General features: G+C 43.5%; 1 protein-coding gene across 1 annotated transcript in view; it reads left to right on the top strand.

The window, feature by feature from the left end:
• ctnnd2a (catenin (cadherin-associated protein), delta 2a) overlaps positions 1-16,021 on the top strand; it is a 386,866-nt gene that overhangs the window by 299,725 nt on the left and 71,120 nt on the right. Inside the window, exon 15 of the mRNA XM_031795295.1 lies at positions 5,882-6,071. Coding sequence (XP_031651155.1) covers positions 5,882-6,071 — 190 coding nt within the window. The remainder of the gene's footprint in view (positions 1-5,881; positions 6,072-16,021) is intronic.

Raw genomic sequence — 16,021 nt, forward strand, 5'->3', positions numbered from 1 at the left:
GCAGACTAAACAACTTTTTTGCCCGCTTTGAGGACAATACAGTGCCACTGACACGGCCTGCAACGAAAACATGCGGTCTCTCCTTCACTGCAGCCGAAGTGAGTAAGACATTTAAACGTGTTAACCCTCGCAAGGCTGCAGGCCCAGACGGCATCCCCAGCCGCGCCCTCAGAGCATGCGCAGACCAGCTGGCCGGTGTGTTTACGGACATATTCAACCAATCCCTATACCAGTCTGCTGTTCCCACATGCTTCAAGAGGGCCACCATTGTTCCTGTTCCCAAGAAAGCTAAGGTAACCGAGCTAAACGACTACCGCCCCGTAGCACTCACATCCGTCATCATGAAGTGCTTTGAGAGACTAGTCAAGGACCATATCACCTCCACCCTACCTGACACCCTTGACCCACTCCAATTTGCTTACCGCCCAAATAGGTCCACAGACGATGCAATCTCAACCACTCTGCACACTGCCCTAACCCATCTGGACAAGAGGAATACCTATGTGAGAATGCTGTTCATCGACTACAGCTCGGCATTCAACACCATAGTACCCTCCAAGCTCGTCATCAAGCTCGAGACCCTGGGTCTCGACCCCGCCCTGTGCAACTGGGTACTGGACTTCCTGACGGGCCGCCCCCAGGTGGTGAGGGTAGGCAACAACATCTCCTCCCCGCTGATCCTCAACACTGGGGCCCCACAAGGGTGCGTTCTGAGCCCTCTCCTGTACTCCCTGTTCACCCACGACTGCGTGGCCACGCACGCCTCCAACTCAATCATCAAGTTTGCGGACGACACAACAGTGGTAGGCTTGATTACCAACAACGACGAGACGGCCTACAGGGAGGAGGTGAGGGCCCTCGGAGTGTGGTGTCAGGAAAATAACCTCACACTCAACGTCAACAAAACTAAGGAGATGATTGTGGACTTCAGGAAACAGCAGAGGGAACACCCCCCCATCCACATCGATGGAACAGTAGTGGAGAGGGTAGCAAGTTTTAAGTTCCTCGGCATACACATCACAGACAAACTGAATTGGTCCACTCACACAGACAGCATCGTGAAGAAGGCGCAGCAGCGCCTCTTCAACCTCAGGAGGCTGAAGAAATTCGGCTTGTCACCAAAAGCACTCACAAACTTCTACAGATGCACAATCGAGAGCATCCTGGCGGGCTGTATCACCGCCTGGTATGGCAACTGCACCGCCCTCAACCGTAAGGCTCTCCAGAGGGTAGTGAGGTCTGCACAACGCATCACCGGGGGCAAACTACCTGCCCTCCAGGACACCTACACCACCCGATGCTACAGGAAGGCCATAAAGATCATCAAGGACATCAACCACCCGAGCCACTGCCTGTTCACCCCGCTGTCATCCAGAAGGCGAGGTCAGTACAGGTGCATCAAAGCTGGGACCGAGAGACTGAAAAACAGCTTCTATCTCAAGGCCATCAGACTGTTAAACAGCCACCACTAACATTGAGTGGCTACTGCCAACACCCTGTCAATGCCACTGACTCTACTCCAGCCACTTTAATCATGGGAATTGACGGGAAATGATGTAAATATATCGCTAGCCACTTTAAACAATGCTACCTTATATAATGTTACTTACCCTACATTATTCATCTCATATGCATACGTAGATACTGTACTCTATATCATCGACTGCATCCTTATGTAATACATGTATCACTAGCCACTTTAACTATGCCACTTGGTTTACATACTCATCTCATATGTATATACTGTACTCGATATCATCTACTGTATCTTGCCTATGCTGCTCTGTACCATCACTCATTCATATATCCTTATGTACATATTCTTTATCCCCTTACACTCTGTATAAGACAGTAGTTTTTTTTTGGAATTGTTAGTTAGATTACTTGTTCGTTATTACTGCATTGTCGGAACTAGAAGCACAAGCATTTCGCTACACTCGCAATAACATCTGCTAACCATGTGTATGTGACAAATAAATTTGATTTGATTTGATTTGATTTGAATGTAAGTGCACATTTCATCTTAAGAGGTGAATTTATCAAACCTATCACATTGAAAAAAGTGTTTTGTTGTTAGGAGCTCTCCTCAAACAATAGCATGGCATTTTCTCGCAGTAATAGCTACTGTAAATTGGACAGCGCAGTTATATTAACAAGAATTTAAGCTTTCAGCCAATATAAGACACTTGCATTTACCAACATCTGATGTTTCTCTAAAATCTGCGATCTTGACATAACGCGCTGCATAATTAACAACTGTCCCGTTAACGGAACGCCTATCGCTAATTAAGGCAGTGTAAACCTGTTTTCTGATAGCTAAGCTAGGTTGCAAGGTTGAATACACTGAATTGCCACAAGGCTGCCGGCTAGAGTAGTATGGGTGTTATCTAAATTGGCTTGCCACCTCACCACCATCCCTGACCACCATAAACCAAGGGCTGGTGGTCTTTAGGGTCCTTTAATGAACAACTGGAGGATGTGGTTCTACAAGGAATAGAAAAAAGGACATACAGTTGAAGTCGGAAAGTTTACATACACCTTTAGCCAAATACATTTAAACTCAGTTTTTCACAATTCCTGACTTTTAATCCGAGCAAAAATGACCTGTCTTAGGTCAGTTAGGATCACCACTTTATTTTAAGAATGTGAAATGTCAGAATAATAGTAGAGAGAATGATTTATTTCCGTTTTTATGTATTTTATTTCTTTCATCACATTCCCAGTGGGTCAGAAGTTTACATACACTCAATTAGTATTTGGTAGCAATGCCTTTAAAATTGTTTAACTTGGGTCAAATGTTTCGGGTAGCCTTCCACAAGCTTCCCACAATAAGTTGGGTGAATTTTGGCCCATTCCTCCTGACAGAGCTGGTGCAACTGAGTCAGGTTTGTAGGCCTCCTTGCGCGCACATACTTTTTCAAATCTGCACACAAATTTTCTATAGGATTGAGGTCAGAGCTTTGTGATAGCCACTCCAATACCTTGACTTTGTTGTCGTTAAGCGACTTTGCCACAACTTTTGAAGTATGCTTGGGGTCATTGTCCATTTGGAAGACCCATTTGCAACCAAGCTTTAACTTCCTGCCTGATATCTTCAGATGTTGCTTTAATATATCCACATAATTTTCCCTCATCATGATACCATGATACCATCTAATTTGTGAAGTGCATCAGTCCCTCCTGCAGCAAAGCACCCCCACAACATGATGCTGCCACCCCTGTGCTTGGCGGTTGGGATGGTGTTCTTCGGCTTGCAAGCCTCCCCCTTTTATCCTTCAAACATAACGATGGTCATTATGGCCAAACAGTTCTATTTTTGTTTCATCAGACAAGAGGACATTTCTCCAAAAAGTACGATCTTTGGCCCCATGTGCAGTTGCAAACCGTAGTCTGTCTTTTTTATGGCGGTTTTGGAGCAGTGGCTTCTTCCTTGCTGAGTGGCCTTTTAGGTTATGTTGACATAGGTCTCAGTTTACTGTGGATATAGATACTTTTGGACCTGTTTCCTCCAGTATCATCACAAGGTCCTTTGCTGTTGTTCTTGGATTGATTTGCACTTTTCGCACCAAAGTACGTTCATCTCTAGGAGGCAGAACGCCTCTCCTTCCTGAGCGATATGACGGCTGTGTGGTCCCATGGTGTTTATACTTGCGTACTATGGTTTGTACAGATGAATGTGGAAATTGCTCCCAAGGATGAACCAGACTTGTGGAGCTCTACAATTTTTTTCTGAGGTCTTGGCTGATTTCTTTTGATTTTCCCATGATGTCAAGCAAAGAGGCACTGAGTTTGAAGGTAGCCTTGAAATACATCTGCAGGTACACCTCCAATTGACTCAAATGATATCAATTACCCTACCAGAAGCTTCTAAAGCCATTACATAATTTTCTGGAATTTTCCAAGTTGTTTAAAGGCACAGTCAACTTAGTGTATGTAAAATTCTGACCCACTGAAATTGTGATACAGTGAATTATAAGTGAAATAATCTGTCTAAACAATTTGGGGGGAAATGACTTGCACAAAGTAGATGTCCTAACCGACTTGCCAAAACTATAGTTTGTTAACAAGAAATTTGTAGAGTGGTTGAAAAACGAGTTTTACTGACTCCAACCTAAGTGTATGTAAACTTCCGACTTCAACTCTATTGTAGGGCACAATAATATGCAATTATGACTACAAGATGCATAATCAGCTTAGTTTACTACAGTATGCTTGGTAAATGTAATGAAATAAGGCTTGTGAATACAGTACTGACTGCTTAAATGGTATGCAGTATGTAATGTTACCATTACATCTAACTAGAAGGATAATGCAGTATAGTAGAACACTTATTACAATTGCACAATACAGCTTTAGTCTATACACTGCTACACAATACAGTTCCAGTATGCTAACATTGGCGGTAAACTATAAAGTGGCCCGCAAGGACGTTTGACCGCTGAAAGCTGTTATAAACTGTGTATTGACCATGAAAATGGAGGACAGTGATAAGCATTCAACTGGACAGAATAGATCTGATTGGAGAAGATGAATTAAACAATGTCTCTCCTCTCCTCTGCTGCTGTGCCAGTTTGGCCTCTGCACCCCCCTCTCTTTATCTCTCTATCTCGCTCTCTTTATCTCTCTCTTTATCTGTCTGTCTGTCTGTCTGTCTGTCTGTGAGATGGTTAGCCAGACCCGGAGGGAGCACTAATTAGCATGTTTGGAATGTTAATGAGGGGTGCGTGTCACCGTCCACCAATAGGATGCCAGCCCTCCTCTCACCCGTCAGAGAGAAGACATCTGTTCCACCATCTGACTGCAGCCTACCTCCCGCAGGCTAAGAGTGTTGTTGTTAGTGTGTGTGTGTTTGCTTGTATGTAGGGTGGGTTGAGTCAGTGTATGTATTTGGAGGGAGTGGACAGAGAGATAGAGAGTCAACAATTAGAGAGTGTAATTTCCCCAAAATCCAAACCGTTATTCAAAGTTTCATAGACCTCTCTGGTGAGAATAGGCTACCCATCCTGTTGGGGTAGGACGCAGAGAGCTGTGGTTTGGCAACACACTACATTGCTTCCTGCTATGAGGGACAGTGTCTGACAGACCAATCAACATGTCCAACCTGCCATTGTTATTGTTCATTGTATGGTTATTTTGACCCTTGATTATTGTGGTTACTGATTGTCCCGTTGACAATCTTGATTATTATAATTCTTATGTTAATTACATCATAGTTGATCGATGTGGTCCTCTGGCCTGTCCCACAGCCTAATAGATACATCATAGCTGAGGGGAGACAGGAGCCACCAATCCTTTGTTATTCTATTCTATTGTCAGACTTACCAACAGATGTGAATGGTCCTCAAACTGTTTTTAAACCAGCTTAATGTTCATTCAGTCTTGGTCTTGATGGAAACTAAACCTCAGTCAAGACGCTGTTGATTGTGTAATTGAGTCTTCTTGGTGCACAGAGCAGTGCTTTCATATTAAATTGGCCATAAAAACCCTCATTTCTCTCTTGTCGCATCCGCTTTCTGCCTTCCTTCCTCCTCTCAGGAAAGCTGTGTAAACTACACATTTTTAATTCAGTGAAATAAATCTCCTGTCTTTGTGTTGGGTTCCAATCTTAATTAGTGACACAAGTGTCTCTCCAATTTAAGCTGCTCGACCCACATACCGTCACAGAGAGAGAGAGGGAGCCAGGGAGGGCTTCAAGTTTAAAGCTGGGTTGTTTGCATGGAAAGAGACAGAATAACAATGGCTGCATCGTATGATTAACTGTTGCTAAGAGACAGATGTCAGATGGTTCTGAGCATGTACGTTTAATGATGGCTGATCCTCCTCAAAGACAGTATGTTCTTTATCTGTATTTTAACCCAGCTGTATGTGTGTGTGTCCTCAGGTGTGTTGTGGAACCTGTCATCGTGTGACGCCCTGAAGATGCCAATCATCCAGGATGCGTTGGCCGTTCTGACCAATAGCGTCATCATCCCCCACTCTTCCTCCTGGGACTCCTCCCACAATCTCCATGACGACCGCAAGCAACACACACACACCTCCCAGGTGCTCCGCAATGCCACCGGCTGCCTCAGGTGAGTCACACACATGCAGACACACACACAGTAACGGCACCGACTGCCTCGGTGAGTGCACCTGTCCTTGTGCCTTCACACACCTCGTTTTGTGTGAGGAACATATTCCAGTTGGAGTGCCTTGTGGTTTGTTGCTGCTAAAGTACCAGCACCACACACACACCCCTGTCTCCCCTCCATCTCCCTCTAACCTTATGAGAAACCATACAGTATGGTTGAAATGGACTCATTATTTCTGTGTTAATGGTATGGATTCATTAATACACTGCAGTGTATGTAATAGAGGAGAATGATTCATGTCATCATGTTTAATGACATTTCGACACAGTGTGAAAACTTCGCAGCGGGTGTGTGTGTGCTGTGTGGTACTGGTATGATTAAGGCATATGTTTCTGATCCAAGGGTCTATAGAAATACAAAGCACAGCCTTACTTAAGACTCTCTCTCTCTCTCTCTCTCTCTCTCTTTTTCTCTCTCTCTCTTCTCTCTCGCTCTCTATTCTCGCTCGCTCTCTCTCTCTCTTGCTCTCTCTCTCTCTCTCTCTCTCTCTTTCCTCTCTCTCTCTCTCTCTCTCTCTCTCTCTCTCTCTCTCTCTCTCTCTCTTTTTCTCTCTCTCTCTTCTCTCTCGCTCTCTATTCTCGCTCGCTCTCTCTCTCTCTTGCTCTCTCTCTCTCTCTCTCTCTCTCTTTCCTCTCTCTCTCTCTCTCTCTCTCTCTCTCTCTCTCTCTCTCTCTCTCTCTTTTTCTCTCTCTCTCTTCTCTCTCTCTCTCTCTTCTCTCTCGCTCTCTATTCTCGCTCGCTCTCTCTCTCTCTTGCTCTCTCTCTCTCTCTCTCTCTCTCTCTTTCCTCTCTCTCTCTCTCTCTCTCTCTCTCTCTCTCTCTCTCTCTCTCTCTCTCTCTCTCTCTCTCTCTCTCTCTCTCTCTCTCTCTCTCTCTCTCTCTCTCTCTCTCTCTCTCTCTCTCTCTCTCTCTCTCTCTCTCCTCTTCTTGTGCTCTCACTCTGGGAGGTATCCATAGCAACAGTTGCAGGCCAAAACTTGGGGGTTGTGCATGTGCTGTGCGTGTGCGCATATGTGTGTGTGTGTCCTTCATTGTGTGTGAGAAACTCCGGAGGTAGTGGCTCTACAACATACTGTGTGTGTGTCCTTCATTGTGTGTGAGAAACTCCGGAGTTAGTGGCTCTACAACATATTGTGTGTGTGTCCTTCATTGTGTGTGAGAAACTCCAGAGGTAGTGGCTCGACAACATACTGTGTGTGTGTCCTTCATTGTGTGTGAGAAACTCCGGAGGTAGTGGCTCTACAACATACTGTGTGGATCTCTTGTACATCAAATCCCGTTGTGGGTTGGTTCATACATGATATCCTAAAATAATTTATCTACATTATTTAGACGGTAAACGAGCTTGCATTCATGTAAATTCGTACACATGGCCCCTGACAAATATGTCCATAAGTGATATGAAATGGAGTGTGTGAGAGATGGAGTGGAGATACAGATATTGCTGTTCCTGCTGTCTGTGCTAGCGCCTCTGGGGGAATCACTGTAGCTGCCGCCATGGCAGACGTATTACAGAGAGCTGAGCTGTACGTGTGTGTGTATTCCTCTCTCATTCACACACACACAGACACACACAAAATGGGATTCAGGCACCTCAAAGAAGAACAAATCAGATTATGGCCTCTTCAGACACATTGAACCATGTTCCCTCGACACACTTACCCACTCACACACACACACTCTCTCTCTCTGTCACACACACACACAGGCATTCTGGCAGAAATGCTTTTGTCACGGCAAATCGGAGGGCATTCTACAGACGTTCTAAAATCTTTCTTCGTAAGAAAGACATTCTGATGGCTCTGAGCGGTTCATCTGTGTCATCAGGTATTTGTCAGTGTTCCCACCTCTCTCACACAGAGTGTTCCAGGCTCTTTGTGTACACAGCTTTACAGACATCTCCATTCCTCCAACAAGAGTCAGAGGTCTGAGATTGTAATCATTGTTCTAAACGTTAGCATCGTGTTCTGTAGCTTCTCACAGTGTTCTTGGACCTCAGTGTTCCCAGTAATAAGCCTATCTCCTGAGAACTCACACTGATTTCTCAGCCTGAACATTATTGGTGTTCCATTGCGGCCTCTGGGCTTTAGTAGTTTGATAAGTAGGACACAATGATAGGATTGGGGACCAGGGGTGTATGTCAGACAGAGATGGGGGGGGGGGGGGCTAGACAGGGGTTGGGGTGGGGAGTAGCAGGGGGACTGAAAGGGCGTGTTGATAAATGATGCTGTCACGGTATTGGCCGGGGGACACAAATGAGCTTTCTCTAATATATAAATATGAGAGAGAGAGGGGGTTTCATGTATAGGGAGAGAGCAAGAGAGAGCGCGAGAGAGAGAGGGTTTCTCTGAACTGGTCTTGGTTGTTAGAATCTATCTATTTTGGGGTTAGAATGACATGGGGCCACTCTGTTTGGTCTGTGTCTTCAGTTCAATTCCAGACCCTTTCACCTGCTACAATATAGGTGTGTGTGGTGTATGTGTTGTGGTGGTGAAACTGAATCAATCTCTGGAATCATAGCTGACATTGAAGAGATGGAGATGGGAATGGGAATGAAGTGTTGGCGAGGCATCGTGTGTGTTTGTGTGTGTGAGAAAGAGAGAGGCCCTCTAAATGCAAATATGAGACGAGTCATCTAATGAAGGTGATGGGTCCATATGCCCTTTAATAGGCAGATGTACCCAAGAGCTACCCACCCCCCTCCTCTCCCACTCTCTCTCCATTACTCTCTCTCTCCCATCCCTCTCTCTTCTCTGTCTTCCCCTCCCTTCCCTTTCCTCCCCCTCTTTCTCCTCTCCCCTCCTTCCCCTTTCTCTTCCCCCTCTTTCTGTCTCTCGTAGGTGTTGATAACTATAATTAGATCAGTGGTGCTGCTGGTGGCAGCTGGCCAGCTGTGTGAGGTACAAATATTTGATTGATTGGTGTGTTTTTTGGCACTCTCTACTGCCAAATTGTTGACATTGTGCTTGGAACACACTCACAAGCACACACATTAACTTGCACACACACACACACACACACACACACACTCAAACACAGCCAAACATACACTCAAACACAGCCAAACATACACACATAATGATATCAGTCTTATCAGGCCAAACACGGGGACTCCTGTGGAGGGCTTTCCTTCTCTTCTATGCAGGGGCTTGTTTTTACCTTTATTTAACTAGGCAAGTCAGTTAAGAACAAATTCTTATTTACAATGACGGCCTACCCCGGCCAAACCCTCCCCTAACCCAAACGACACTGGGCCAATTGTGCGCCATTGGACTTCCGAACACAGCCGGGTTGTGATACAGCCCGGGATCGAGCCCAGGTCTGTAGTAACGACTCTAGCACTGTGATGCAGTGACCTAAACCGCTGCGCCACTCAGGATCCAAAAAGAGGGACAAGTGACCAAAACAGGGACAAGGTGTTACCTACCGGCTCTCAATCCCTAATTACGGCTGTTACGGTGACCGTATTACCGCCGCACCTGCAGTCACGAGTCATTATGGTGGTAAAATTCCATGTCACCTTGGAATTATCCAAGTTCTGATGCTGATGATAGTCATTAGAAGCCTACCAAGCTTGCTAACTACCTGGTACTCAGCACTCTATTGTCCCTGTAATCACTCTGACATCAGTGTAAATGTATTCGAAATTCTAATCAAACACTTAACGAGGGCCAATAAGCTCATGTTGCGCAACATTTCTATAGGCTATGCTATTGCATAAGAGAACAGCGTTTTGATGGCCTCTATTAAAAAGAAGAGGATCCCATCAGCTTCCTATAGGCTAGGAATACTATAGAGTATTTATTTCTTAACTTTCCTAATATTAAGCACATTGCTTCTCTTTACAACAGCAGTATAGCCTAGCTGGCTGGCATGAAAATGAACCATGGGAAAAGCGTCCTCATTCACTATTTAAGTGCATAGATGACATGTATTTTTTTCCCCCTGGCCCTGTTTCTAGACAAGTGCATGATAACAGTCCATTCTGAATAAAATAAAAAATCACACATATATTGTTTAGTGTACGTAATGACAAGATTAAATCAAGAATAGTCTGATGGGTGACAATATTAGCCTATCATTTGTGAATGATGCCCAGCTTGTGCAGTAAGGCAAGAAACAGTGCATGCCTTTTTTTGCGACTTTTTCAAATCATAGTTGCACACATCAGTAGGCCTAGCCCATAGGCTTATATGTGTTGATAAGGTTTGTATCACAACTAAAGTGGCCAAATACCTTCTTAAAATGAGGTATGTTAATCTGCTTTACAATGGGTACAGAGCCTAACTGGAATACATACGCAGCGTGTGAGTTTGGGGAAGAAAATGTTCACCATAAAAATGCACCTTTATAATACAAGTATTACATTTATAATCACATTTGCGGTCACTTTTGAGAATGGTGTTTTCCCGCTGATTGATTGAATTTAGGAACATTTGCACTTATAGCCTACTGCTGTGTGCGCATTGCTGCACTTATAATGTGAAGAAATAGCCTAATATTTTATCAAGATTTTGTGCTAAACGTTCTGATCTGTTGCGTCAGCCTCATTGCTTTTAAAGGTTCTGATGCTAGTGGTGTATTCATTTGGGATCTATCCCATAACTGTCCCAGACTATGCATGGAATATTTATTTCTCCCACAGAATAGAATAGATGGGAGAAATATCTTTTGTACTATGGGTGATAGTTGATTGACGTAGGCTACTGCTTTTGCTGTTCCTTAGCTACTCATCTTGTTGGCTGATGAAAAGTAAATGTTGAGAGTTCTTCCAACATCTTCAATATGTGCCTCGGAATTTGATAAGGACGCATGCAGTTGCGTCCCTGATGTGTCTGTCTTCACTTGTAGCCTGTGAGAAGGACCCGATCATATGACAGGCATTGGCTAATAAGAACTGAGATTTCTGAGAGAGCCATGTGAGTGAGAGATGCCTCGGAGAACACAGCTGGGAGAAGGGAATTCCAATGATTATATTCAGCCAAAGGGCACAAAGGCCACTGGCCGCAAAATACATGGAATCTTTAGGGGGAATTACGGCCCCTCAAAGGAGATGCCACTGGGAGATTCGAGGCATTGTCAAGTGCTTGTCAAATTGTGAATGAGAGACTGATGAAGTGTGTACAGGCTGCACAAAAAAAGCTGAGCTCATGTCTTTCATGCAACTTTTTTCAAATCCTCATTAGAGTTGCATCATGCAGCCTTAGAATCTAAACATATAGCCCAATGTTTGTATTACAACTAAAGTAGCATAAATAACTCTAAATGAAGCATATAGGACGACCTGTTTCTTTGTTAAGTGCTCAACACAGAATTGCCGCATGTGCGCGCACTCCCTGAAATCATTTGGAGAATATATCCTTTCTATTTAATTCAGCTATGTTGAATAGTATTCTTCATACTATAAAATAATAAAAAATAATGCTCCTAAATTCTAAGCAAATCTGGTCTGCTAAATTAACTTGTGTAGCCTACAGCCATTTGGCATAGCCAGATCAGGACCTAATATATGGACAACTCACACGGAACCCAAACGCAATCACGACACGCAGGTTAAAATATCAAAACAAACTCTGAACCAATGACATTCATTTGGGGACAGGTTGAAAATCATTAAACATGTATGGCAGTTTAGCTAGTTAGCTTGCACTTGCTAGCTAACGTTAATTTGTCCTATTTAGCTAACTTGCTGTTGCTTGCTAATTTGTCCTGGGATATAAACATTGAGTTGTTATTTTACCTGAAATGCACAAGGTCCTCTACTCCGACAATTAATCCACACATAAAACGGCCAACCGAATCTTTTCTAGTCATCTCTCCTCCTTCCAGGCTTTTTCATCGTTTAACTTATATGGTGATCGCATCTAAACTTTCATTGTTTTACCACAACTACCGGCAAAACAGTTTGTCTTTCAGTCACCCACGTGGGTTTAACCAATGAGGAGATGGCACGTGGATACCTGCTTCTATAAACCAATGAGGAGATGGGAGAGGCAGGACTTTCAGCGCGATCTGCGTCAGAAATAGGAATGAGTTCTATTTTAGCCCTTGGTGTCGCAGACGCTCGTGAGCAGTGTGGGTGCAATAAGTGAATAACATGGATTTCTAAATTTTATTTGCGAAGCTCGCCCACGCGACGTGTCCGGTCTGGTCAGCATGTCAGCTGGTCAGCAGAATATGCTATTCTTCTGAAGTAGACTTCATTTTCTTCCTATCATGTTTCTTTACACCTGTCTAAAATAAGTAATGGATATATTGTGAAGGTGTAGGCTATATTAAATGGATTTCTTAGTTTTTTTAAATGTAGATATTCCAAAGGTCTGCATCAGTGGCTTGTAGGCTATGTGTGGAAGCCAGGAGATGCTATTTTTTTATGTTAATTAACGGTCAATTACCGTGAGACCGGCAGTTATTTGGTTGACAACCACCGGCTGACAAAATTTCATGACCACCCTAGCCCTAATCCTGTTGAAACATCTGGTGGCTGCCCCCTACAACCGGTGTCTCGCGCACACACACACACTCGCACTCGCACACGCACACACACACACACAGACAGAGACACACACAGACAGTCAGACAGACAGAGACACTAAAAGACAGAGACAAACACAGACAGTCAGACAGACAGAGCTGTTACATCCGCAGTCTTCCTCGGGTTATTCATATCTTGGACAACAGAAGATAGCCATCTGGTGCTAATATTTTTTTAAATTCTACACTTGACCAAAAATCTAGTTTCTAGTAGCATTATTGAAAATCTATAGATTTCAAATGTACTCTAAGTTTACTTGAAAGCCAATAAGATATACAATTCTTCAATGGTTGCTATACCAAGTAATACATAATGCATTATAAACTGTGTGGTTCAAGCCCTGAATGCTGATTGGCTGACATCTGTGGTATATCAGACCGTATACCACAGGTATGACAGAACATGTATTTTTACTGCTCTAATTATGTTGGTAACCAGTTTATAATAGCAATAAGGCACCTCAGGGTTTGTGGTATATGGCCAATATACCATGGATAAGGGCTGTATCCAGGCACTCTGCTTTGCATCGTGCATAAGAACAGCCCTTAGCCGTGGTATATTGGCCATATACCACACCCCCTCGTGCCTTATTGCTTAATTGTACCATGGCTTCACTTTGAAACAATTTACAGGAAAGCAGATAGTTATTCAACTGCTAAGAATAACACATATATAAGTATTTAATGTGTGGGTTATTAAATCCTATGCTAAAGATGTTCAATAAGTAATTAGCTAACAACGTATGCTAATTCATTCGATGGGATTTATAGAGGGTAACACATAATAAATTAGCGGTGTTAGCGCTAAAGGCTAACAGGCTCATTTACTGCTGGAAATAACCGGTTACCTGCCTGGAGATTTTACACACACTCTGAGGATATGATTAGTCATATAGTAGGGTGTTTGAGGGTGTGTGCGTTGGTGTGTTTGTGTTTAATCTCAGCAATCTCCCGTAGTAGATTTCTGATGATCTGTCTCAGAGGTTTATTAAGAGGAGAGGTCAGACTATTTCTTCTTCTGACTCCACCTCACACACACACACACACACACACACACACACACACACACACACACACACACACACACACACACACACACACACACACACACACACACACACACACACACGCTCACACTCTCTCACACACACACACACACACACGCTCACACACACACACACACACACACACACACACACACACACACACACACACACACACACACACACACACACACACACACACACACACACACATGCCCGCTCACACTCTCTCTCTCACACACACACACGCACACACGCACAGAGTAATTAGGTGGGGCTTATTCGCATTTTCCCAAGTTCTTTCTTTCCATATGACGGGTGTCACCATCGCGTTACCTCATCTCAGAAAACATACAGTCTGTCTCCAGCATGTTATTACACAGTCCACACCACCATTCCACAACATTGTTCCTCAACCTTTCGTTAAACCAGGAATCGGTAAGCTGGGGCCCCATGTGGGATCTATCACATTATAATTAGCACTAGAGATGTGACTAAATCAGTTTAAATCTGAACTGGAAACTATGACAGCTCTGCAGCCTGTAAATTAAGATTTAGAAGAGTGGTATTCACGTTTTTTCCACCAGAATTTCTGGAGACCTATGTTTTTCACATCCTTAAAATCGGTACATTTAGATTTTTACATCAACAAATAACCTCTTATCTAAATTTAATTAAACCAATAAATACATTTACCCCATAATTATATTTTTCTAATGATCTTTCTCAACAAAATGTGTATATTTTCCCATACAAAAATCAAAATGAATTGGTGACCCCACTGCAGTTCCCTCGTTGCGACCACTGATTTAGACGATGGTCTACGTCTGGGGACTTCGTTCTTACTCTGTCCTGGTGGAACTCACACATGCTAGTCTCTATTGACAACCAATCCACAACAGAAGGAGAGATGTGGGAGAGAGGTGAGGATAGGGCTGTGTCCTCTCTGCTTCATTAAAACTGTACTCAGGAAATGAAGATGGCTTCCCACTCACACATCAAGCTGGCTATAAGTAGAAACATACTGTTTATAACATATCTCTACTCATAAGCAAGACTGTTGTGTTGGAATGATGAATTATTTGAATGTATTCAAATGTGAGTGTTTGAATATCATCCATGTTTGAGGTTGATCAGGTTCATCAATCAGCCTATTTAAACATGATTAAAACATCCTGTCAGCCTGATTTGGGATTGATCCCCATAATTTACTTGAGGTGAATTCATATTGTATTCTGAGTTCATATCTGTCAGAACCATTGTCTCTGTTAGCAGCGAGAGCTCAGTCTAAGGTTTCGTCGTGTATAGTATCATTTGTATGTTTGGTATTCAGAGAGCAGAGGAGATGACTTGACCTTCAGTGTGAACACAAAGCCCAGAGCTGGAGCGTCTAATTGACTGTCTGTCTGCTCATTACTGAAACACATGATTGGCTTCAGTTCACTCTGATGGGATGGATGCTGCTCTCACTTCATTTCCCTGGCTATACCGACACGTCTCTGTGTTTATTCATACATACAGGACCATCTTCCCTGTCCTCTCCTCACCCTACTGCTGTCCTCTGCTCTCGCCTCAAACCTCACCAACAACTCACCCTGTCCCCTTGTCTCCTTGTTATGAAGTAGCATGTGAAGAAAGTCTACAAATGAAAGAAAGTAGCTTAGTGCCTACTGTAACACACACAGGAAATCACACAAATTAACTTGTGCAAATGCATAACGTTCATAAATGGAGGTTTTAGACATCAAAACAGTGGCTGCCAGCTATGTTGAATGTGTATTAAGCCAATATACCCAAAACCATAAAGACAATTAGCAGCATGGTGTCAAACATTAATACCCCAAATCATCAATACAGCTTCATTGACATGTAGCTGATGCCTTTATAAATATTTCACATTACAGAGAGAGGGGAAGGGAGAGAGAGAGAGAGAGATGATATCAGAAAGAGCGATAGCGAGAAAGAGCAAGCTAGACTTGGCGGGATATGTGTTCGGCAAATATATCATTTTCTTCCCCTGTCATCTGGCAATTGTATTGAATGAACTGTTACAATTGATTTAGCTGGCTCTGAACGCACTGGAAAGAAATGACAGAGCCAGGTAGTGTATGAGTCTGTATTGGGTATTATCATCCATGGCTGACTGGGAGATTGCATGGTGCGTGGATCAAATAGGTTCAGTCCCATTGGTTCCCAGCTGAGAATGATACTGACACCAGAGGTGGCTGGTGGGAGAAGCTATAGAAGGATGTGCTCATTGTAATGCCTGGAATGGAATCAATGGACCTGAGTCCAGCAAGTTGTTTCCATGTG

The sequence above is a fragment of the Oncorhynchus kisutch genome, linkage group LG18 (assembly GCF_002021735.2).
Source record: "Oncorhynchus kisutch isolate 150728-3 linkage group LG18, Okis_V2, whole genome shotgun sequence".
In the NCBI taxonomy this organism is placed as follows: domain Eukaryota; kingdom Metazoa; phylum Chordata; class Actinopteri; order Salmoniformes; family Salmonidae; genus Oncorhynchus; species Oncorhynchus kisutch.